The following is a 24585-nucleotide window of genomic DNA, read 5'->3' as shown; positions in this document are numbered from 1 at the left end:
TTTTTGTTTTTACAGAACTTTCCTGAAATATAAAAAAATGCTCATTAAAAAACTCATAAAATATAACTGCTATTAAAAAACATTTTAGTTAGTGAAAATAAAAGAAAATTAAATATGTCAGTATAGATTATTTGAATACAAATATCAACTCATGGAATATATTCATGATCTTCTTGAAAGCAGCTCAAGAAAATATAATTAATGACAATTAGTAAGAAGTATTCATAAATAGACCTCTATGTAACACAATCTTTTGCATATGCAAAACATCTTATAGATTTTTTTCTTTTTCAGTTCAACAGGTATTTAATTCATATCCTACTCAACTAGAGGTACTCAGCATGTAAAGGTGGAGGATATAGTCACCAGTTGGAAACAGGATCTTAAACTACAGGGAATGCTGTTTCATTAAACATAGGGTTGGGTCCCTGTCTTTTAAAAAATGTATCTGTTATTTTCTCTTTTTATGTGTGATATATTTTATGTCCTGAAGATGTGAAACCAAAGCTGTGCCCTATCTTCAAGGTGCTTTCAGTAGAGATGGAGATAGTAATGCTATTTTTAAAAAGTATCTTAATTAATGCAGATGAAAGGAAATTACATACGTATATACAGTCTTATTTAACTACAAACATCAGGTCATGAAACATATGTACAATCTTCTTGCAAGTAGCTCAAAAAATAAAAATTAAGAACATAAATAAAAATTGAGATATAAGTAAAAAATTTAAAATAAATCAATGACAATTACTAAGAGATCAAAAACAGAGATGAAGATAGTAACGGAAGAAGCTTATACCAAGCAGTGAGTGCTGGAACAGGGTACACTCTGTGTGCCTCACTTGTGAGAAAGTAGGAAGAAGTTTAGATGTAGGGAAATATATCACATAAGTTTATCCTATAAAGTAACAATTTAGTTTGTTTAGATCCATCCCTTCTCAGGTGTACGACATTGGCACGTTTACATGTACAGTTTTCTTAACTGTACAACAAACTTAAAACTTTCTTCAGAATGTGGGATGAATATTACATTCAATAAATAACACCTATGACACCAAATAGTGTTTGATACACATTAGGCACTTGTTAAAAATGTTTATTTCATTTCTTCCTTTACCTTTTGTCCCATATTTCCCCCACTTTCCAGTAGAAGTAAATTAAGTGAAGAACAATGGAAAGGATATGACACACAGGGAGTTTTTCATGATGTTATGAAATAAGAAATTATGTTGGTGCTCCACTTGAAATAAAATATAATTGTCGTGATGAATTTGGGAAGAGGAACCAGGAGGAGAACCTGTTACTTAAGGAAGTAATAATTTAATTAACCTGTTAATTAAGGAATGAAACTGAAATAGGGCATGTCATATTCTTTGTAAAGATATTTGTGCTTTGTTCTCTTAATCATTAGTAGTCATTTCAAGACTACTAATGAAGGAAAAGAAGCAAAGGAAAAACCTAGATTTCCAACTTCAGAGATCACTTTATGAGGCAATACTGTAACTGTGTAAACTATTTGGAAGATGTGATAGGCCAGGAGAAAGGTGATGGTGTCCTGGATTTGGTCTGAGGTAGAAAAGATGGAGAGAACGATAAATAAAGACTCTGGGGGAAAAGGAAGCTGTATTTAAATTTACATAGGATGTAGGGTATGAGAGTGTGAAAAGGCAGAGAATTACTCCAAGCTTCTGGTTGCATGATATGATAGATACTGTCATCAACTGAGATAGGGAAAAGGGAATGATGATTGGAAATAGGAATTCTACTACTACTGGGGATAGAACTGTTATTCATGTAGTAAAGATATAGGAAATTCTACTTCTAGTGGGAATAGAATGGTTGTTAATACAATAAAGATATGTTTTATGAGAACTCGCCAAACATATTTGGAAAGCAAAAGAAATATATTATTATAAGCAAAGTATAAGAATTTTGGCAGTTTTTAATTTTGGCTTTGTGCATGTAGTTGTATGTTCTCTGAGTTTTGACCAATGTGTGTGTGTGTGAGTGTATATATATATATATATAGTCAGATAGCCATTACCTTAGTCAGAATATAGAACAGTTGCTCCACTTTCCAAAGTGGATTATTTTGCAATAAACCAGCTCTCCCCACAACTTTTGGAAATCTCTATGATCTATTTTCTTTCCCTATATTTTACTTTTTTTCAGAACTTTATTTAAATTGAGTTATTCAGTATATAATTTTTGAAAGGATGTCTTTCACTTAGCATAATACATTTAAGATTCATCCATTTTGTGCACATGTTACTAGTGTGTTACCTTTTATTGCTGGACTGTATTCCCTTGAATGAATGTAGCAGAGTCCACTTGTCATCCATCCATTGAGGAATATTTATTTTAAGATGGGTATAAAAGTGATAGTTAACATCTGTTGAGCAATACTATGGGTCAAGACATTTTAGGTTTTTAAAATATGTACTAACATAATTTTCACAACAATATTATTTAAAAGGCAAAGATTAAGAGTGACAACATACAGAGTGAATGACAAATGTGAATCTCAAGGTTTTTATGATTTTTTTTTTTTTTATTTGAGGGAGAGGGATACTGTGGATTAAACCCAGGGCACTTAACCACTGAGCCACATCCCCAGCCCTTTATATTTATTCAATTTTATTTATTTATTTATTTATTAGTTGTAGATGGACACATTACCTTTATCTTATTTGTTTTTATTTTTATGTGTTGTCGGGGATTGAACCTAGTGTCTCACTCATGGTAGGCAAGCGCTCCACTACTGAGCCACAACACCAGCCCCTCAAATTTATTTTGAGACAGCATCTCACCAAGTTTGTTAGGGCCTTGCTAAATTGCTGAAGTTGGCTTTGAACTCCTGATCCTCTTGCCTCAGCCTCCTGAGCTGCTGGGATTACAGGCTTGTGCCACTGGGCCTGGCAAGGTTTATGTGACTTTATAAGATTTACTTTTTCCATAACAATTTTATGGTAGTGTTATAGAAATGCATTTTTTCTAGTTATCAATAACATAAAAAATGATCAATGTTAAATAGCAATCTCAGAAGATATCTAGTCCAATCTCCTCATTTTAAACATAAGTAACAGGTAAATCATAAATATTTTGGCTTCTTTTTCCTAATTTGTGAGTTATGGTTAATATTCTGACAATTGAGCAAATGTAAATCCTTTTTCTATATAAAATTGTGACATATATAAGTAATCTCATTTTCCTTTATGGAACTTATGTTTGTTTTAATTTCCTTTAACTTTGATCATTTATGAGAAACATTATGACACAGACTTATCTAATTAATCATAAGGACTTAATAGACATAAAGTTGTAAGACCTAGAAAGAATAAAAAGCATTTTGAAAGCAGAAAGCTAGTGTCTAAGTCGAATAAATCTCATTCATCAGTGTACTCTGGGGCATAAACTCAAGAAATAGGCAATTAATAGAAATACTCCAAAATTTGTAGGAAATCTGCTTGAAGGATACACGCATGGTTTGTTCACTCATATGTGTGTGTGTGTGTGGGTGTGTGTGTATGCATTTGATATATGTATCAAATTGGGCTTTGGCATAATACTTTAGTCATTGCATTCATAAGAAAGAGTATTGTATAATTTTGTATGATGCTGCTGCTGAAGATACTTCATTATATTACAATACTTTTATAAAAATTCTTAGAAGAAATTCTTCTTGAACACCAATAAGTAGCCATACTTGTTGATAAATTTCCTTTTATCTTATAACCATGAACATTGTTCAATATAGATGACTTTTTCATGTTGTCTATTAAAATTTTGGAATTGAATCTGTGACCATTAGCATAGCAATACATGTTGTCATACTCTTCAGTTTTCATCCAGTACTGGTCTCCAGGTGATTCAATAGGTATATTCCTAATTTTGTGGTGCTTCTAAGATTGTATTTTCATGTTCTGTCCACTCTAATAAATTTCTGATATACTTTTCAAATCAAAATGGATAAGAAAGAAAGGCAGGTAAACTGAGAACTAGAAAGATAAAGATTAAGTAGTAAGTAGGCAAGTAGAGACACGTGGCAAAAAGAACAGAAAGTAGACTGCAAAAGTGGGATTTAGAACGAATGTAGGTATGTTTATCTTTTTCTACCTACTTCTCAGCTTCAAAAATGGAACTATATATAATAAAAAATGTCAAATAAAAACATGTCAGATCGTTTTCAGGGAGTATAAAATCAAACTAGCAACCCCAAAGTCAAATTAGTACCAATAATAGAGAAAATTTGTTAAGAAATATATACCTGGATTTCTTCTTTGGATGTTTAATTTCTGCTCTTAAAAACTGTTAAGCTCTGGGGTAAGTTATCACAATGCCCCTCATGAATCCAGGAATTGTATATTGTCGTTATATGCTTGGAATTTATCCAATTCATCACAATAAGTAAATAATCATAAAATCCTGAGTGTAACAAAATACTGAGGACATTTATCATAAAAGTTTTATATTCTTTTGTTTTTGGACGTAACCTTTCCAAACTCATTCTATGATGCTAGTGTCACCCTGATACCTAAGCCAGATAAAGTCACATCAAGGAAAGAAAACTTAAGACCAATATCCCTGATGAACATAGATGCAAAAATTCTCAATAAAATTCTGGCAGATTGCATGCAGAAACATATTAAAAAGATAATGCACCATGATCAAGTGGGGTTCATCCCAGGGATGCAAGATTGGTTCAATGTATGGAAATCAATAAATGTAATTCATCAAATCAATAGACTTAAAAGATAAAAATCATATGATCATCTCAATAGATTCAGAAAAAGCATTTGATAAAATACAACATCCTTTCATGTTCAGAACACTACAAAAACTAGGGATAATAGGAACATACCTCAACATTGTAAAAGCAATTGATGGATGCTAAGCCCAAGGCCAACATTATTCTAAATGGAGAAAAATTGGAGACATTTCCTCTAAGAACTGGAACAAGACAGGAATGCCCTCTCTTACTACTCCTACTCAGCATAGACCTTGAAACTCTAGCCACAGCAATTAGAAGAAAAAAAATTAAAGGGGTACAAATAGGAAAAGAAGGACTCAAACTATCACTATTTGCTGATAACATGATTCTATACTTAGAGGATCCAAGATCCAAAAAAACTCTACCAGAAAACTTCTAAGCTGGATCCATCCTACATTCAAAAACACTTTTCAATACTTGCCAATGTGTTATAAATAGAACATAATTATATATGGATATAGGTGGACATTCTTTTTAAAAATCCACTCTTTATGTTTGGGAGGCTGAGGCAAGCGGATTGCAAGTTCAAAGCCAGCCTTAGCAAGTTATCAAGGTCCTAAGCAACTGAAAGAGACCCTGTCTATAAATAAAATACAAAAATAGGTGCTGGGGATGTGGCTCAGTGGTTAAGCACCCCTGGGTTCAACTCCTAGTACAAAAAAAAAATCCATTCTTTATTTATTAACTTGTAATATTTACCTTTGTGGCAAAATACTTAAAATCATTTCTACAGAATCTCAATACCTGTATTCTAATTAGAAGAAAAATGCCTAAAATCTTTTTAAGGATGAATCAAGGAAAAATAAACATGAAATGAAAAAATAGTACTACATTAACAGAATATTTTATTTGGGAATTAAATTATGACTTTGATTACAAAGACATAAAACTTACGTAGAAAGGTAAAAGGAGAATTTGGGTTCAGCAACTGTTCATATAATCATTGTCACTAAATATTTTTTGTAAAATATTTAAAAAGATGAGAGAGTAATGTTCAATCATTTAATTGAATAAATATTACAACAAAGGCATATTTAAGAATTTTGCAATCATATTTGCAGTTGGCTTTTTACAGCTCCATTTTATGTTTATGTATATGTATTTACTTTTGTTTTTTGTGGTACTGGGATGGAACCTATCACCTTGCACATGCTAGAAAAGTGCTCAACCACTGAATTACATTTTCAACCATTTTTAAAATTTTTTTGAGACAGGGTCTCACTAAATTTCTCAGGCTGGCTTGGAAATTGCAGTCCTCCTGCCTAGCTTCCTGAATACCTGGGACAGGCATGTGTGATCATGCTCACTTTTAGGCAGCTCCATTATACTATTAATAACTTAATATTCTGGAATGTGGTTATTATAAATTTGGGGAATCAAGGTATAATATATAGGCCACATGTGGTGACTCATCCTTGTAATCCCAGCTACCATCTCCATATAAAATTTAAAAAGGGGCTAGAGACATAGCATAGTGATAGAGCTCATTATGCATGAAACACTCGGTTCCATTTGTAGTACTGAAAAAAAAAAAAGATTTATAGAAGAGCCACATTCAATAAATACAAATTTATTATGTACAAACAAAATATTTTTCATCTAACCTTGACTAAAGATGAATAAGTATCTATAAATAATGAAGGCAAAGTAGTACCTCAATTCTTAAGGAAAAAAAAAAAAAAACACTGCCCTAAACTGACAATTCAGCTTTTAAGTAGCTATATAACAAAGGAATGATAAATTTAATTTGGAGTACATTGTTTTTTTAAAAAGGAATGCTCTGTACCATAAAGCTCTTTTGCATGTGACTAGGTCCATTTATCATTTGGAGATGGTATATATTTATGTGAATAAATAAAATTTTGCTGGTCTTTAAGAAAATATTCTTTTATGGCACTGTAGTATGAGAGTGTTTGACTTTAATTCAAAATTTTCCATTTACCCTACTTTTATTCAACACAGTACAAGATATCGTAGCCAGAGCAATCAGAAATGAGAAATCAATAGATATTCAAATTGAAAAGGAGAAAGTCAAATTGTCATTGTTTCCAGATGACATAATCTTAAATATAGTAAACGCTGAAGATTCCACACACAAAAAAGCATTAGAAAAACAATTTTTAAAATTCTTCAAAGTTGCAGAGTACAATATTAACATACAGATTCACTAGTGTTTCTGTATTCATCAATAGCAAGTTACCTGAAAAATAAATCAAGAAAGCAATCTGATTTAAAATTGCTACAAAATTTTGATATAAATAGTTAAGGATTGTTTCTATAGGCATTGTAGAGTTTTGGAAGAGTCATTATGCCTACTTAATAACTGATCACTCTAAGAAAGCACATGGTGATGAATTGGTAGATTCTCTGGTGACTTTGCTGTTTTATGAGATAAGTTTTTCAATAAACGTTAGAGTTAATCATGATTTTACCTGAAGCAGGAAAAAAAAGTGGAAAAACGTCTTCCAAAATTAAAAAGAAAATCTTTTATGTGAATATGTGAATGTTGACAATACTACCTATCATCTATTAATAAGAAATCAAAACATTTCATAAATAAAAATGAATACATTTTAATATACAACAAAATATTTTCATGTACGCTTTTATTAGGTGAAAATTATCTATTCCATATAAGAAAATAGTTGTTTCTCAAATCATACCATCTTAAAACAAAAAAGTAACACACAACTTAGATAAACATTAATAACAGCAGTTTTTGACAACATTAGTCCTTAAAAGGGGCAATAAAATATTTGGTGTCTATATAATCAAACTAAGTGACTAAATCATAAAAAACTATATCTTATAAAAGAATTCTTTATGATTCATGTATTACATATATCACTTTGTGTTTTAAAGGTTATTTTAGCTTATCAAATTTGAACACATAGTTTTTAAAACAAGAAATCAATTTTTTGCTTTTATTTATTGGGATCATTATAATCTGAATTCTATTAAAATCAAATGGCAAAGGGAATTGTAATGGATACCTGAGGAAGACTATGAAAGCATTCATCCTTAAGAACTAACAAAATTATTAGAAACAATTTAAAATACAGTCACCCCTTGGCATCCATGGGGGATTCATTGCAGGACCCCCAATGAATAGCAAATCTGTGAATGCTGGAGTCCCTAATATAAAAAGGTATATAGTATTTGCATATAACCTACACACTTACTTCTGTGTATTTTAAAGCATTTCTTGGTTATTTATAATACCTAATACAATGTAAATGGTACACCAATAATTGGTAGATTGTATTATTCAGGGGATAATAATAAGAAAAAAATTATATATTCACTACATATGCAACTTTTTCCCTGAATATTTTCAACCAACAGATGGATAAATCTGCAGATGTAAAACCCATGGATACAGAGGAATATTCAGATAATTATAAATGAGCCATTATGAAAAAAATACTTCAACAGTTTTTGGCATTGAGAATAACTTTTACAATGAAGACAGAATATATTTTATTGTTCTTTGAAATCTAACTGCTACTCTCCGGTTGGAGGAAGGTGTTGGGAAATTACAACAAAGCATAGAGGTAAAGCATGAATTATCTATGTCTGCAGTGGGAAGAAGGTATTTAGAGTGGTGGTATCCCTTTTGGGAATGTGTTGATAATATTTTTACATATGTTCTCTTAATCTCAACTATTTAACAAAGTTCATAATTTTTGTCATGGAGGCTTCAAAGATACAATGTAAGAAACGGAGAAATTTCCTCTGTAGCAGCTATTTCTCCAAAAAATTTTAATAAAACATGATATATTATAAAAGATTAATATATATGTTATAATTTACCTTTATAATAATATATAGTAGTTAATTGGATATGAAGGAAAAAATCAACAGGTTACATTTGTATGACTAATCGCTCTGAAGATGCTTGGTTGTATTAAAATATCATTATAGTGATTCATTCTTATAATTTCCTCAGAGAATCTAATTTTCTGTGGCCTGATTATTCTTTGGGAAATAACAACTTTTAAGTTATAAATAAATTTAACATTAATGATGCATTTTCTCAGAAATATGAAATTTTACTTCAAAAAATCTTTTTTATTTGAAGGATTATTTTATTATAACTTCCAGTATTAATTTGTTTCTGAATATTTTTATACTCAGAAGATTCATATGCAAAATTTGTTAGCACTTCCCTGTTTCTTCTTAGTAGAATTAAATATGTAACAAGTAACATTTATATGAAAGAATATATATTAGATTTTCATTGTATGTAGTTACAAATATTAAGTAGAATAATAGAGTGCATTGTATTATTCTTTTGTTTTTAAAGTTAAAAAGATCACCTGTTAGCACACAGCACACATTGATCAATTTGTCACAATCTGACACTTACTGATCATAAGTATGTTAACCTGACAGATACCATAAAATAATAATATTTTCAATTGGAATATCAGTATGTACAAGAATTCAAAGTATTGTATTTTTCAGAGATTACTTTAAATATGAAAGAATTTGTTTCTTTTATATCTAAAGTAATAAGTAACTGGACCCAGTATGCATGCTCATAATCCCAAGGATTCTGAGACTGAGGCAAGAGGATTACAAATTGGAGGACTAAAGCAAGAGGATTGCAATTTGGACTCTGTCTCCAAAAAAAAAAAAAAAAAAAAAGAATAGGGATTGGGTAGGGGCAGGTGTGTAGCTCAGTAGTAGAATACCACTGGGTTCTATTATCTATGATAAAAAACAATTTAAAACATTAAAAACAATCCAATAATAGTATTAACTTTTTGCTTTCGTAGTTAACAGTTGGTCTTTAACATAAAATTTTGAGACATGAATAATAAACAGTAACTAAAGATTGGCAAAGAATCCCCAAAATAATACTTGGGGCACTATATATTGAACACAATCGGGAAAGGAATGCTTTCCTAATAATCGAGAGGCAACCACTTACTTTTATAAAGTATTTCCCACAGTTTCTAATATCTGGAATGCAGCATAAGAAACACTCTAAAGATGCAAAACACCAAGCAAGCTACAAGTAATCAGAGACCTTAAAATGGTGATACAGATTGTGCTGTGGAAAATAAATCTTCCAAACACAATATGGTTCACAGTTAGCCTTAAGATATCTTATTAAAAAAAAAAAAAAAAGACTATTATTTACAGCAATTTTAAGTTCACAGGAAAATTGTAAGAGTGATTATATTATACTTAAACATTTCATCACTATGGGAAAGTTGTCCAGAGTCTGAATATTAATACAATAAAGTTGATTGAATCATGGTCAAAATTAGAAATGAAACACATACACCATGTTTTGTTTGTTTTTCTTTGGACATACTGAATGCACAGGAGGCAAGCAGGAATTTACTGTGTGCTAACTGATTTCTGTAACACAAGCATTTATCTAATGTGAAAAAAAAAAACTGCCATCAAATTAAAACTTCAGTTTAAGCCAGACATGTAATAAATAATGCCACAGGAATGTTATTTACACAACTTCTGTTACATATTTACTCAGTGCAATATGGTAATAAGTGGCAATGATAATACTCTTTTAAAAAGGTAAAAATTATAACAGCAATAATGCATATTGATTTTTATAGTTTTTTTCATAATTCAAAACTAAAGTCATTTATTGAAATGAGGTGCTTCTTATAATTATTAAACCTTAATCAATGTAGCTGTTGATCTGATGTGTAAGTTGTTCTATCCTTACTGTATTTTTCAGACCACTTGCGAGTTAGTTCCAGATAAAGACTTGGTTTATGAGGCCGATAATCCAGGTAAACTGTATTACTGGTTCTTTTGGGTACAGCTTTTTCAATTTGAGTTCCTTCATGCCACTCATTAAAAGAGGTGATAGAAATTAAACTGGGGTGTGTCTGAAGAGCAGCACTAAGCGCAACTTCATAATACTTCCCATTGATTCGGTTCCGAGTGTTTTGAGAGTTCCAAGGACGAATGCTGGTATCTATGTATCCTGGGCCCACACTTGGAATAAATATTAAATTGTATTTATCACAAAAGTATTTTAGGTTAGCCCAATTCTGATGTGATGAACCATAAGTAAATCCATTTGTGGCAAAATATGTGTAAATTCCATCAAAGCCACTTTTAAGAATGTCATATTTATGTTTTTCTTCTACGAGAAGTGCAATAAATAATCCATCATAAGGAGAATTGCGAACACTCTGAGACCCTGACGTGGTTAACAGATTGGCCCATTTTTCAGGTTTAGTGATATAGGAATCATAGACATAAAACATAGGAAGAGCATTTCCAGTCTTTGTCTTATATCTATAAAAGGCTGGGTGATTTCCATACCTAGAACACAAACATATTTAAAAGAAAATTAATATTCACGATTTGTTTGACATAGAAAAAACTGATAATGTATCAAAAATGAAGGTAATCAGTACAGTTTAAGTACACCATTGTTCTTCAGGGAGTTAGTCATAAAAATATAATTAAAATGCATTTTTATTTTTAAACATTAAAATACTGGACATATTATCAAACAAGATATTACATTACTAAACAATATATTAAGTACACTGAGGTTTACGAATGGTGACAAATGCCATAAAAAGCCCATTATTTTCTACAGGGAATCATAAACTGATTATTTTATATCAGTAATAAGCATTCCTTTGTTGTTGACAAGTGTCTTTTGTAAGAGTATGGCATCTGTCAAAGATTACTATTAGTAAAATCCTTTAAAAAATGAAACTATTTTAATAAATTCTTTCCTGTTAATGATACTAGATAGAAATAAAAAATAGGTAAGTGTCTATTGGTATAAGTAACATTATCTAAACCTTTTTTAAAAGATAAAACTATATTTATATGATTTTTAAAATATAAACTTAAAAATCAATGACAGAAATCACTTATAAATGTAAAACAATACAATCAGCAATCTTTATTCATGCAAAAGTAACTTGTAAAAAATGTCAAAAATGGTTGGGCATTGTGGGTCACACCTGTAAACCCAGTGGCTTGGGAGGCTGAGACAGGAGGATCACAAGTTCAAAGCCAGGTTTAACAAAAGCGAGGCACTAAGCAACTCAGTGAGACCCTATTTCTAAATAAAATACAAAATAGGGCTGGGGATGTGTCTCAGTGGTTGTCAAGCACCCCTGAGTTCATTCCCTGGCAACAACTAGAACAAAAAATCAGAAATGTTCCTCAAAAAGTTTGAGACATTTATTGTGAATATAGTCTAAATTAAGTTTATTAAAATTCAAAGTTCATACACCATTCAAATCTCAAGTATAATTTAAATGTGGCCTTCTTATAAAAACTATCACAGGATAATACAACAGTAATTATATACATCGAAGAAACTCACTTGTCTATAATGTACTTGACATTTTTGTACATGTTTTCATCATCTCGATTGTTATATGGTTCTATGTGAAAAGTAACCTAAAAGAAGAAAATAAAATCAATTACAGAAAAAAAAATTATCTAAGGTAAAAATAAAAGTGAATTATATTTTATATATTTTTAAAAGTGACTGATTCAATAACCTTATATTAAGGTCAATTTTTTGTACTTAGAAGAACCAGAGAATTCTTAGTAATAAGGGTTTCCTCTGCTAATCAATATGTGAAACTCTATATTTATTACTTCAGTTAACCTTCAGAGTTCCATAAAGTAGTTACTGTCTCCATTTTCTAAATGAGGGAATTTAAAGTTAATATAGGTTCAGTAATATTCACAATTTGTTTGACATAGAAAAAAACTGTTAATGTATCAAAAATGAAGGTAATCAGTAAAGTTTAAGTACACCATTGTTCTTCAGGGAGTTAGTCATAAAATATAATTAAAATGCATTTTTATTTTTAAACATTAAAATACTGGACATATTATCAAACAAGATATTACATTACTAAACAATATATTAAGTACACTGAGGTTTACGAATGGTGACAAATGCCATAAAAAGCCCATTATTTTCTACAGGGAATCATAAACTGATTTTTTTATATCAGTAATAAGAATTCCTTTGTTGTTGACAAGTGTCAAAGTGTAGGAATGTTATTTACACAATTTTTGCTACATATTTACTCCTCAGGGTCATCCAGTTTGTAGTAGGCAATATAGGTAATCTGAATTCAGAACTGAATTTAGTGTGCAAATATTTTATGAAACACGTCAAACACTGTACAATACTTTATTAAAATATCTTATAAAAATGTATAACATAGAAATATATCTTTACATTGTACATGAAATATATAGGCACACATTCAATATTAAGATACATATTTTTAAATGTTTTTCCTAGTGGATTATAGTTATTCATGAAAGTGGGGCTCATGATGGAATATAATTATCTCTACTTCAGTCCCAAGTACTTCCTCTTCCCTTTCCTACTCTCTTCCTGTTCCCATTCCTCTACTCTTTGGTCTGCCTTCTATTTCTTTATAGGTATTTTTTTTAAAAAAATTCGTGTTTGATAGATATACACAAAGGTGAAATTCACTATATTTGCATGTGTGTGTATGTATATGTATGTGTTTGTGTGTGTGTGTGTGTGTATATATGTATATATCATATTTTCACTAAACTCACTCCACTGTTCCTCCCTTTTCCCACTGCCCATCCCTTCTCTACTCTGTTGATCTGTATTTTTCCTTAGTTTGTCTACTTTCTGAATATTAGATAAAACATTTGACCCTTAATTTTCTGATTCTGGCTTATTTCACTTAGCATGATAGTCTCCAGTTCCATCCATTTACCAGCAAATGCCACTATTGTGGGCTGGTTCCCCAACTTGGCTATTGTGAATTGTGCTGCTATAAATACTGATATGCCTGTATCAATATAATTTATGCTGATTTCATTCTTCAGGATAATACCAAGGCATGGGATAAGTGGGTCATATGGAAGTTCCACTCCTACTATTCTCTTTTGAGGAAACTTCATGTTGCTTCTCACAGTGGTTGTAGTAATTTGCAGTTCCACTAACAATGTATAACTTTTTTCTCACATTCATGCCAGCATTCATTATTATATTCTTAATGACTTCCATTCTAACTGGAGTGAGACAACATCCCAATGTAGTTCTGATTTGCATTTCCCTATTAGGAATATTGAACATTTTATCATTGATTTGTTGATCATTTATATTGCTTCTTTTGAGAAGTTACTGTTTAGTTCTTTTGTCCATTTATTGATTGGGTTATTTTATTTTTTGGAGTTAAGTTTTTTGAGTCCTTCGTATATTCTGGGTATTATTCCTCTGACAGAGGAGAAACTGGGAAAGATATTCTCCCATTCTGTAGTCTCTCTTTTCATGCTCATTTCCCTTGCCATGAAGCAGCTTTTTAATTTGATGATGTCTCATTTACTAATTTTACTTCTAGAACTTTACTTCAGGGGTCTTGTTAAGGAAGTTAGTGCCAATATATTAAGTGTTGACCCTATGTTTTTTTCCAGCAATTGCAAAGTACCTGGTCTAATTTCTAGATCTTTGAACTGTTTTGAGTTGATTTTTATGCCGGGTGAGATAGGGATATAGTTTCATTCTTATATGTAAGAACATCCAACTTTCCAGCCATTTTTTAAAAAAATGTTATTTCCCAAACATATATCTTTGGCACCTCTGTTAAGTATCTCATGACTGTATCCTTGTAGACTTGACTGTCTTCTCTTGTAGTCCACTGGTATTCCTATCAGTTTTTATGCTGATACCATGCTATTTTTGTTACTATAGCTCTATAGTATAATTTGTGATTAGGTACTGTGATGTTTCCACCATCACTCTTCTTGCTCAGGATTACTTTGGCTATTCTAATTCTTATTCTTCTAAATTAATTTTTGGAATGCTTTTATCTAGTTCTGTGAAGAATGTTATTGTATTTTGATGGGCATTGTATCGAATCTGTGTATTGCTTTTGATAGTATAGCCATTTTGACAATATTAATTCTGTCAAGAACATGTAAGGTCATTCTATCTTCTAAGGTCTTCTTTAATTTCTTTCTTCGGTGTTCTACAGTTGTCATTGTAGAGTCTTTTACCTCTTTGGTTACATTTATTCCCAAGGATTTCTTTCTTTAGGTTATTGTGATTGGGGTAATTTTCCTGATTTCTCTCTCAGATTAATTATTGGAGATTTAAGCATTAGAATATATCAAATTGGCAGGAAATAAAACTCATGTCTCTATAATAATATTGAATGTAAATGATCTAAACTCTCTAGTCAAAAGATACATATGGGAAGAAAGCATTAAAAAATAAGACACAAACATATGTTGTTTATAAGAGACTTAATTTTCAGGCAAAGACATAAACAGGTTAAAGATGAAAAGATGAAAAAGGATACACCATGGAAATGTAGACCAAGCACAAGAAGGGGTAGCTACTCTTAGACAATGTAGATATCAAGTTAAAATTAGTTAGAAGAGACAAAGAAGGTCAATGCATACCAGATAAGAGAATCATTCAATAATGAGATATAATAATTGTAAATAATTATGGCTCAAGTATTTATGCACCTATGTACACAAAACAAACCCTTTTCAATATAAAGAAATAAAGAGACCACTATACAATAATACTGGGTGATTTCAACACACCCCCTCACAAGACATAAATTAAGATACCTCAGACTAAAAAATACTGTTAATCAAATGGACCTCACAAACATCCATAGAATATTTCATCTGTAACAACTGAATTACTTTTTTCTCCATGGCACATGGAATTTTCTCTAATCTAGATCATATTTTTGGACAGAAAACAGATCTTAATAAACAAACAACAAAAACACAGATATTAATCCTTGCATTCTATCAGATCATAATGAATGGAATTAGAAATCAATAAGAAGATAAAGAAGTAGAAATCATTTTAATACTTGTAGATTAAATAAAATGCTTTTGAAGGAGGAATGGGTTTTAGAAGAAATCTAAGGAGAAATGAAAAGATTCTTGGCAACGAATTAGATCAAAAAGAGAACATAACAAAATATCTCGGGCAGTACGAAGGCAATTCTAAGAGGAAATTTAAAGCATTCAATTCCTACATTTAAAAAAAAAAAAAAACCCAGAAAGCTCCAAAATAAATAATCTAATATTACACTTCAAATCCCTAGGAAAAGAAGAACAAACTAATTTCAAAATCAGTAGAATACAGGAAATAATTAAATAATTAAGATCAGAGATGAAATTGAGGGTAAAAAATAAATATAATAGATCAAGGAAATAGAGAATCATTTGAAATGATAAGCAAGATTGATATCTTTCTATAAATGTCCAATTAACCTGTACTATTATAACAAATTATTGACAAAGTAATATCTAATAGTGATATAGAACAATAACTTTCATAGTGCTTATGCTATTTATATCTTAAGTCTCTATAATAATAGTAGAAAGCAGTAATTAAAATGCTTTTGGCTGGGGATGTGGCTCAAGCGGTAATGCGCTAGTCTGGCATGCGCGGGGTGCTAGGTTCAGTCCTCAGCACCACATAAAATAAAGATGTTGTGTCCACCGAAAACTGAAAAATAAATATTAAAAAACTCTCTCTCTCTCTCTCTCTTAAAAAAAATACTTTTAAATGTACTGTGAAGAGATTTAAATTTTCTACCCCCAAACGATTATACATTAATCTAGAAAACCTGATTATGACTAATAAAACTATCTTGTAGGCCACTTCAAATTGTAAGGTAAACAATACAGATGATGACTTCCCATAAATTACAATCAATTTAATATTAATTAATAAAAGAAAAAATATAACAATTTTCACTTTTATTCCTAATTTTACTTATTTATCAACAGGAATTAAAAATTTTATCATTTCTCACTAAAAAAAAACTGGTTCACTGATATATTATTCTTCATGGTGTAGGATAGGGAGGATATTGTGAGTAGAAACAATCCTACTCTGATTTTTATATTCTTTTCAAAATCAGCTTACTGAATTACAATTACAAGTGCTAAAGCCCCTGTTCTAGCAAATATTTAGGGAAGATCCAGCTCTTTTGGAGACTAGATCTAATAACAGAATGGAGCACAATCCCTTTATTTAAATGGGGAGGAAGGCCAATGGGATTAAGAGTGAAGAACTTCCTGAGGAAAACAGGAAAAACATGGCAAAGACAACTTGGTTGGGGCTTAACAGGTTGAGCTCACCTCTACTGCCAGACAGCTGCATTTGAACCTAAGGCTGTCTGAGCTAATGGACATGGTGTCAGCATAATCTTAGCAGTCTCAAATTGAGGGAATTTCACACAAGAGTTCTCAGAAAAGCAACGCACCTGCCTTGAGATGGCTCAAACAAACTCATAATTCATTCACAGCCCCCAACACATTTTAAAAACCACCTGAAAGTATAAAAACAGTTTCTTGAGCTCTCATTTCCTAGGACTATTTCAGGGACTGATCAGAAGAGTGGCCCTTGAATTTGTTTTGTAGAAGTGACATCAATAATTTATCCAGTCTCAGAGATGGTATCAGAACCTGCAGATTTCAGATAGCAATGAAAACTCACTAAATGGCACTGAGAGACACAGCAGGTGACAACTTTCCTAGTCAGCTTATTTGAGAGATGCTATCCTAAGTTTCAGGACTTTAAATTTAAGAGGAAGCAGCTTTATGAAAAAGTATACAATACAATGTGTGCCTATTTAGCTATTTCTGTCTCCCTAGAATTCCACTTCTGTTCCCTAATAACTACTGAATTTTTAAATTGCAAAAAGAAAATTAAAACAAAACTAAATTTTCATATATTTATTTTGAAAAAAAAATTGACTGTGATTCAAATAATCTTTTACACAATTCAATGACAAGTTTTGGACAAACCAGTCTATGCTCAATTAGGGTATATGAACTCTAAGAAGTTAGAGACCAGGTTAAAAAAACCTCAACAAATTTAGTAATGTGAAAACTCAAAGTGAAGGGTCCCTTGTTAAAAGCCACTCCACTGCACATTTTCATTAAGATTTGCAAACACACTGAACTGAACAAGAATAAACTTGAAGAAATATGAGCAACCTGAAGAAAAGTAAGAAGTATCAGACATGAAATATTACTGCCCAAATACAAAGAACAGAGTAGATGATATTAAAAAAAAAGAAAGAAAAAGGAGGAAAAAATGGTATGATGAGCACAAGAGCAAGAATAAGCATTAGTTTTATATTGCTTTTAAGTGCTTCTTAAATTACATTATTAGGTTACCACATGACATGACTTGTGCCTTTTTTGTATTGTTTCATTGAATTCTTTCTCCATACTGAGGCAAATGTCATACTCTTTAATTCCTGCCATTTTATAATACATTTTGTTATCTGGAAGACAATTTTCCTTCATTTACCATTCTTTTAAAGTCTTACTTGAATCAAAGATATTTATAAACTTGTATAATTTCTCATCAAATTCATGTTTATTCATTTATGCAGATTCTATATTTCCCTCAATAAAGTACTGAAGATTTTTTTGTATATCTACTGATTTTATCTTCAATGTAATTTTTTCAATTTTCTTCCATAATTTAGGAATCCTATTGAATTGTACACTTTTTGGCACCAGCCACCTTACTGAAATCATTATTATTTAAAATATTTTTTTTAAGATTTGTTCTTTTTAGATACACATGATAGTAGAGTATATTTTGACTTATTATACATACATGGAGTAAAACTTATTCTAATTAGGATCCCATTCTTGTGATTATATATGATGTGGAGTTTCACTGGTAGTGTATTAATATACAAACAGAAAAATTATGTTTGATTCTGTCTTTCCTAGTCCCATCCTCCTCCCTTCCCTTCATTCCCCTTTTTCTAATCCAATGAACTTCTATTCTACCCTCTTCCCTGTTATTGTGTGTTAGCATCTGCATTTCAGAAAGAATATTCAGGCTTTGTCTTTTGGGGATTGGCTTATTTCATGAAGCATGATAGTCTCCGGTTCCATTCAATTACCAGAAAATGCCATAATTTCATTCTTCTTTGTGGATGAATAATATAATATTCCTGTGTGTGTGTGTATTTTATATATATATATATGGGGTTACATGAAATTCATATAATATATATATATATATATATATATATATATATATATCTCCTTATCTTTACCCATTCATCTGTTGAAGGACACCTAGGTCAGTTAAAGTATTTCTAATAGTGTCTAGGTAATTTTCATGATGCTACTCTTTTCCCATAGGTAAAATTATTGATATCAGTTATTAAAGATATCCTTTGCCAAGTTAAAGAATTTTGCTTATTGAGAATTTTATAGACCATTATTATCAAGGAGTTATTGCCTTGAATTTACAGTATCCATTAAGATGATCCTGTTTTATCTTCTTTAAATAGTCAATGAAATTTTATTTAATAACACTTATAGATTGCTTATTTTGTGTCAGATACTAACCTCAGAGATTTTACATGTATTACCTTATGAATTCTTCTTACCACTCAATAAGGTAGGTTCTATAACTATTTCTATTTAGGAGATGAAGGAACTAAGACACAAGAGTTGTATATAAATCTAAAGCCAGGTTTGAATACAGATTTGAAATTGGATTTCATATTCTTGGAACCATTCTTAGATCACGCTAATATATTAAACACTTTCACCCAAATTTTCTTTAGGAATTTTTATTAGATCAATCTAGAAGTCTCTTTTTTGTACTATTTTTGTTGAGTTCTGAAAAAGGATTGTGTAAACTTTATACAATAAATTAGAAAGTTTTCTGAGATTGCATCCCAAAGGTAGCCCACATTGACCCTCATCTCCTGGTATTTACAACCTTCGTAATCCTTCCCATATTATGACAGAACTGGTTTATAAATATACAAACAAATAGTAAAGGGCAAAAGTGATAATACATCATTTCCAAACTTAGATCAATGACAACAACAACAAAGAGTGTAACTTCTATATTGTACCCTCTTTCTGTCAAATCATTCAACGTATTCTGGAGAATCCAGATGCCATGTCTTAAAGTGACTCTAGTAGTCTTGTGAAGAGGTGTACGAAGAGGAAAACTTAAAACCCCTCGTGTACTTCAGCTGGAAGGAACTGACTGCTGTCAACTACTATAAGAGAAAGTTTATAAGTGGATGCTCCAGTCTCCACTGATAATAACACCAACCAACAACTGGCCTGTAACCTTGAGAGATCCTGAACTGAACAACCTAGTTAACACACTTTCCGATTCTTCACCCTTAGAAAATGTGAGAGATAATAAATGTGTATTGTTTTAAGCTACCAAGTTCTGGGCAATTTTTTATGCATAAATAGTACACTTTACAATATCAATACTTCAATATCAAAAGAATCAATAACCAATAAGAAAATCTAGTGCTTTGGGGAAGGCATTTATTTAACTAACTTTTACATTATTTACTAGGAAAATTAATTTAGAATTTTTTAAACCTCTTTCTTGTACAAAATTTAAAAATCCAGAAAAAAAAAAAAAAAAGAAGACAAAACCTTGGGCATTTTCCAAAAACATCAATTTCTTCCGAATTTCAAAAATTCCAATATATAATTTAAAACTTTCTTTTATACCTATAAGTATATTACCTTCTAATTTTTGATATTATGTTTTCTCCATTTTTAAAAATTCATTTTTCAACTTACAAGTGGTTCACCTATTCCCTCTCTCCCCAACATGGAAACAATTATAATGAATCTATGTAGGATACTGATTTTAAAGATTTGGATCTTATTTAATTAGTATTATTATTTTAAGAAGGTCTCCTTATGTTGCCCAGGCTGGCCTTGAACTTCCAATCCTTGTATTTCATCCTGATGAATAGCTAAAATTATAGGAGTGTGCCATAATTCCGTTTTAATTAATTTTTCATATCATCATTATTGTTCTATCTTCTATTTAATTTAATTAGCCATGTCCCATTGATATTGATTATGAAATAATCTTTATTATCTTTTTTATAACATCTTCAATGAAAGTTTGATTTTTTGTTTACAGCAGGTACTATTTAAATTTTATACAATTTTGTATTTTTAAAATAGTTTTACTTTAATCAACTTTAAGTTATTTTGAAAGTGGTTAGAAAATATAGATTCTAGGACTATAATTTTGTGAATATTATAATTAATGTTGCTACCTATACACAAATTAATTATACTTGAATTTTAAAATAATGCTTACTTTCTTGTTATTCAGTAAAAAAATTTCCTCTTGTAATTTCTATTTAAATCTCTTTAATCATCACTCATTTTTGTTTCCATAACTAATTAATTTCTAAAATAAGTAATATCCTACCTTGTGAAAAACTTTCCCTCATTTGGATATACCTTAATATTTGAGTAGAATACATTTACACCAACAGCTGTCTTCCATCTTTCACCTGTTCTAAATGTATACAGGATTGTGTGTTTATGCATATTAAACAGACCTTAAGAAAAAATCAGATTTAGGAAAATATTTGAGCAGTAATTTATTTTATAACTACTTTATAAAGATGTAAAGTCATATGATTAATAATACTTTTTTTAGCTTTTTGACATCTATACCTTTACATATAAATCATCTACAATTTCTGCATTATCTTTAAAAAGAACCTTTCTGTCCTCTTTCTGCTGAAATAACCAAAGATTTACATAAAACATGACTAGAAAATTAGCAAGAGATCTTTAAATTATTATAATTTGTACAATGATTGAAACTTAAATAGAAATTTTTTTATGAAGCAGTAATATTTTAAAAAATTCTCAATCATTACTTTCATGCATATTAAGTTCTTAATTAAATTATCACTCCAAAAATTGCTTTACTATCTTCTTGTACAAAAGATAATTTACGTATATCTTGAAAATAAATTAAATACCTTCAGATTATATTTATGAGCTTTATCCAAAATAGTTGGTACCAAGTTATCAGTAGCTTCTCCATTCTCATCACTTGAATCAGGTGGGTACCAAGATAGAGCTAGTACACCTAATAGAAAAAAAGGAGGAGGAGAAAAAAAAAAAAAAAACAGGAAACAAGATGATTGCAAGTAGTCTAAAAAAGGCAGAATAAGTTTCTAATAGTTAACAGTATGAAAGGATAGTTAACAATAAAAAAGAAACATATTCAAAAGAGCTCATTACTTTCTTTAGGCCACATAATATGTTAGTTTGTTTAGCCAATATTTATGAACTCTTTATCAACAAATTCTTTTTAATATCAATGTTTTTAATTAATACACTTTTGTTTTCAGAATAAGTTTAAGGTTTACAGGAAAATAAAACAAAAAGTACAAAGTGCTCACCTGCTACCAGCCTCCAATATCCCCTCCCCAGTTTTCCTACTTAGCATCTTACATTATTGTGATACATTTGTAATAACTAATAAACTAATACTGACACGTCATTTTTAACAAAACACCATAGTTTATATTAGGATTCACTGTTTGTACAATTCTACACATCTTGACAAATGTATAATGTCACATGCTCACCATTATAGTATCAGACAAATTAATTTTACTATAAATCTCCTGTACTCCGCCTATTTATTCCTCCTCCATCTTCCTTTCACTCAGGGCAATAATTGAACTTTTAACACTGTCTATAATTTTGCCTTTTCTACAATGTCATATAGTTGAAATCATAAAATATGTAGCTTTCCCCAAATGGCTTCATTCACTTAGCAATTTGCATTTTAGTTTTCTTCATGTCTTTTCATGGCTTGATAGCTAATTTCCTTTTACTACTGCATAATATCCATCAAATGGATGCTTATCCATTTACCTATTGAAGGGCATCTTGGTTGCTTCCAATTCTGGGCAATTATGAATACAGCTTCTATAAACATTCACATGCTAGGTTTTGTGTTTATATTATCTGTTAACAGCAGATTTTAAAAAAAGAAAAATAATTATAATTTCTCCCTGTAGTACCTGATTCATTTTGCACTGATAAATTACAAACTGTTAGAAATATCAGTTTGCACAGAAATCACTAAGTATAGAGGGAATATTTAAGATCAACTTATCCAAAGCTTCACATATAAAGTAATGTGAGGCTATTAGAAAGATGACACTGATTATTTAATCAATCAATAGACTTTTTAATACAGGGAGTCAAAAGTAATAGTAGTAAAAGAGAAGTTTGTGGAAATTAGGAAATGAATGTTTGGAAAATATGAGAAAGCTAAATTTAAAGATTTGAATTACAGTATAAGTACTATGTAAAAAAGAAGTTCCATTAGAGGAACAGAATAGTATTTTCTTCAAAGTGGACCAAAAAAAAAAAAAAAAGTCTATGTCTTCTGTCCTTTCTGAAACTACAAATAGCAAGGAAATGAAAGTCAGAAAAGGGAAACTAAACCATATGGTATTGCAGGAAAGCTCTGACTAGCCAAAGAGGGAATCACAATCTAGAAAAGGATGTTTGTGAGAAAAATGTAGGGAAAAACTGTTCAAATATTTGAGCTGCCTACTAGCCCCATTAGTAATACCATCAATAAAGAGTGACAGTAAAAAACTTCCAACATGTGGCCTATTAAAAAAAATTTACAAAAGATAAAAAATGAAAAAGAACATGAAAAAAATAATAAAGATCACACAATAGAAAGATTATGCCACAAAGCATGTTAAAATTATGAGCAAAGCATTCTTCCATAAAATTAAAAATTAAACAAGGTTCCTGTTTCTAATGACAGTGGAATAATTTCTAAAAATGGTGTAAAAGTTAACCAATACTCCCATGAAAACAACCAAAATTACTAGGTAAAACATGAGTAACAATAATTTCTTAAAGCTGAGAAACTGAAGGAAGAACTACCTAGGCAAACTGAAGGGTGAATGGAAAGCCAGGGAGGTAAATTAGCAAGGAGGCCAGTTTGTCCCAAGCACAGATAACAGAAGCAAACTGGTTCTCAAAGTCAGGGGAATTACATTTCAGGTTCACAATGCTTATGTAGTTCTATATCTTTAAACTCAAATTAAGATGAGTCATGACTTGGTATTCTCAATAATTGCCAGGCAAAAACAGAGTTTCAAATTACTGTGAAAAGAATTTTTTTAAAGAATAAAAAATAGTAATGCATTAACAAATAATAAAGAGCACAAGGAAATAAAGCATCAAATATAAGAATCAACAAAAACCAAAAGTCAATAGAAATTAACATGAAAAACTTAAGATATCAGCATTACAGATATTTAAAACAACTATCTTCATAGTTTAAAAGATAAAAATTCAGAGCTTCCAATCACTCCTGCAAGGTAGGCGGGCCTGCGACCCACCGGCAGAACAGGCGCAGCGGCCTGCTGAGAGGCAGAGCCGCCCCCTCCCCCTGCGCCGGCAAGGTAGACGGAACTGTGACCACCAACAGGACAGGCCAGACCTGCAACCGACAGACAGAACAGGCCCAGTGGCCTGAGGAAGGGTAGAGCCGCCCACCCCCGCGCCTGCAAGGTAGGCGAACCTGCGACCCACCGGCAGAACAGCCCCAGAGGCCTGCAGAGAGGCAGTGCCACTGCCTGCGCCTGCAAAGTAGGCAGAACTGCGACCACCGACAGAACAAGCCTAGTGGCCCGCAGAGGGACAGAGCCGCCGCCCGTGCCTGCAAGGTAGGCGGAACTGCTACCGACCGGCAGAGCAGGCCCAGCAGCCTGCCGGCGTGGTAGGCACATTGCCCCAATTGGAGGAGGGGCAGAGCCGCCGCCCGTGCCTGCGAGGGAGACTTTGCAACTATACAAAACCAATATAAATATATAGGGGGAAAATTCAATAGCACAACAGTTTCACCAAGTAGAAAGGAACGCGAACAGTATGAAGAGACAAGGAAAGAAAGGACCACAAGCAATGCAGGTCAACTCAACGTTAGAAGAGGTAATAGCTGC

The 24585-nt window shown here is 31.2% G+C and overlaps 1 protein-coding gene across 3 annotated transcripts in view; it reads right to left on the bottom strand.

Annotated features, from left to right (window-relative positions):
- Positions 1-7360: 7360 nt before the first annotated feature.
- Manea (mannosidase endo-alpha) overlaps positions 7361-24585 on the bottom strand; it is a 34977-nt gene continuing 17752 nt past the window's right edge. For all 3 annotated transcript variants that reach the window (XM_015499417.2, XM_048810551.1, XM_015499420.2), the window contains exons 3-5: positions 21583-21692; positions 12111-12187; positions 7361-11083 (exon numbers count right to left, since the gene is read on the bottom strand). In XM_015499417.2, coding sequence (XP_015354903.1) covers positions 10432-11083; positions 12111-12187; positions 21583-21692 — 839 coding nt within the window. In that variant the 3' untranslated portion in view covers positions 7361-10431. The remainder of the gene's footprint in view (positions 11084-12110; positions 12188-21582; positions 21693-24585) is intronic.

The sequence above is a fragment of the Marmota marmota genome, unplaced genomic scaffold (genome assembly GCF_001458135.2).
Source record: "Marmota marmota marmota unplaced genomic scaffold, marMar, whole genome shotgun sequence".
NCBI lineage: Eukaryota > Metazoa > Chordata > Mammalia > Rodentia > Sciuridae > Marmota > Marmota marmota.
The sequence above is the reverse complement of the archived record's forward strand: the minus strand, read 5'-3'. Positions and strand labels throughout refer to the sequence as shown.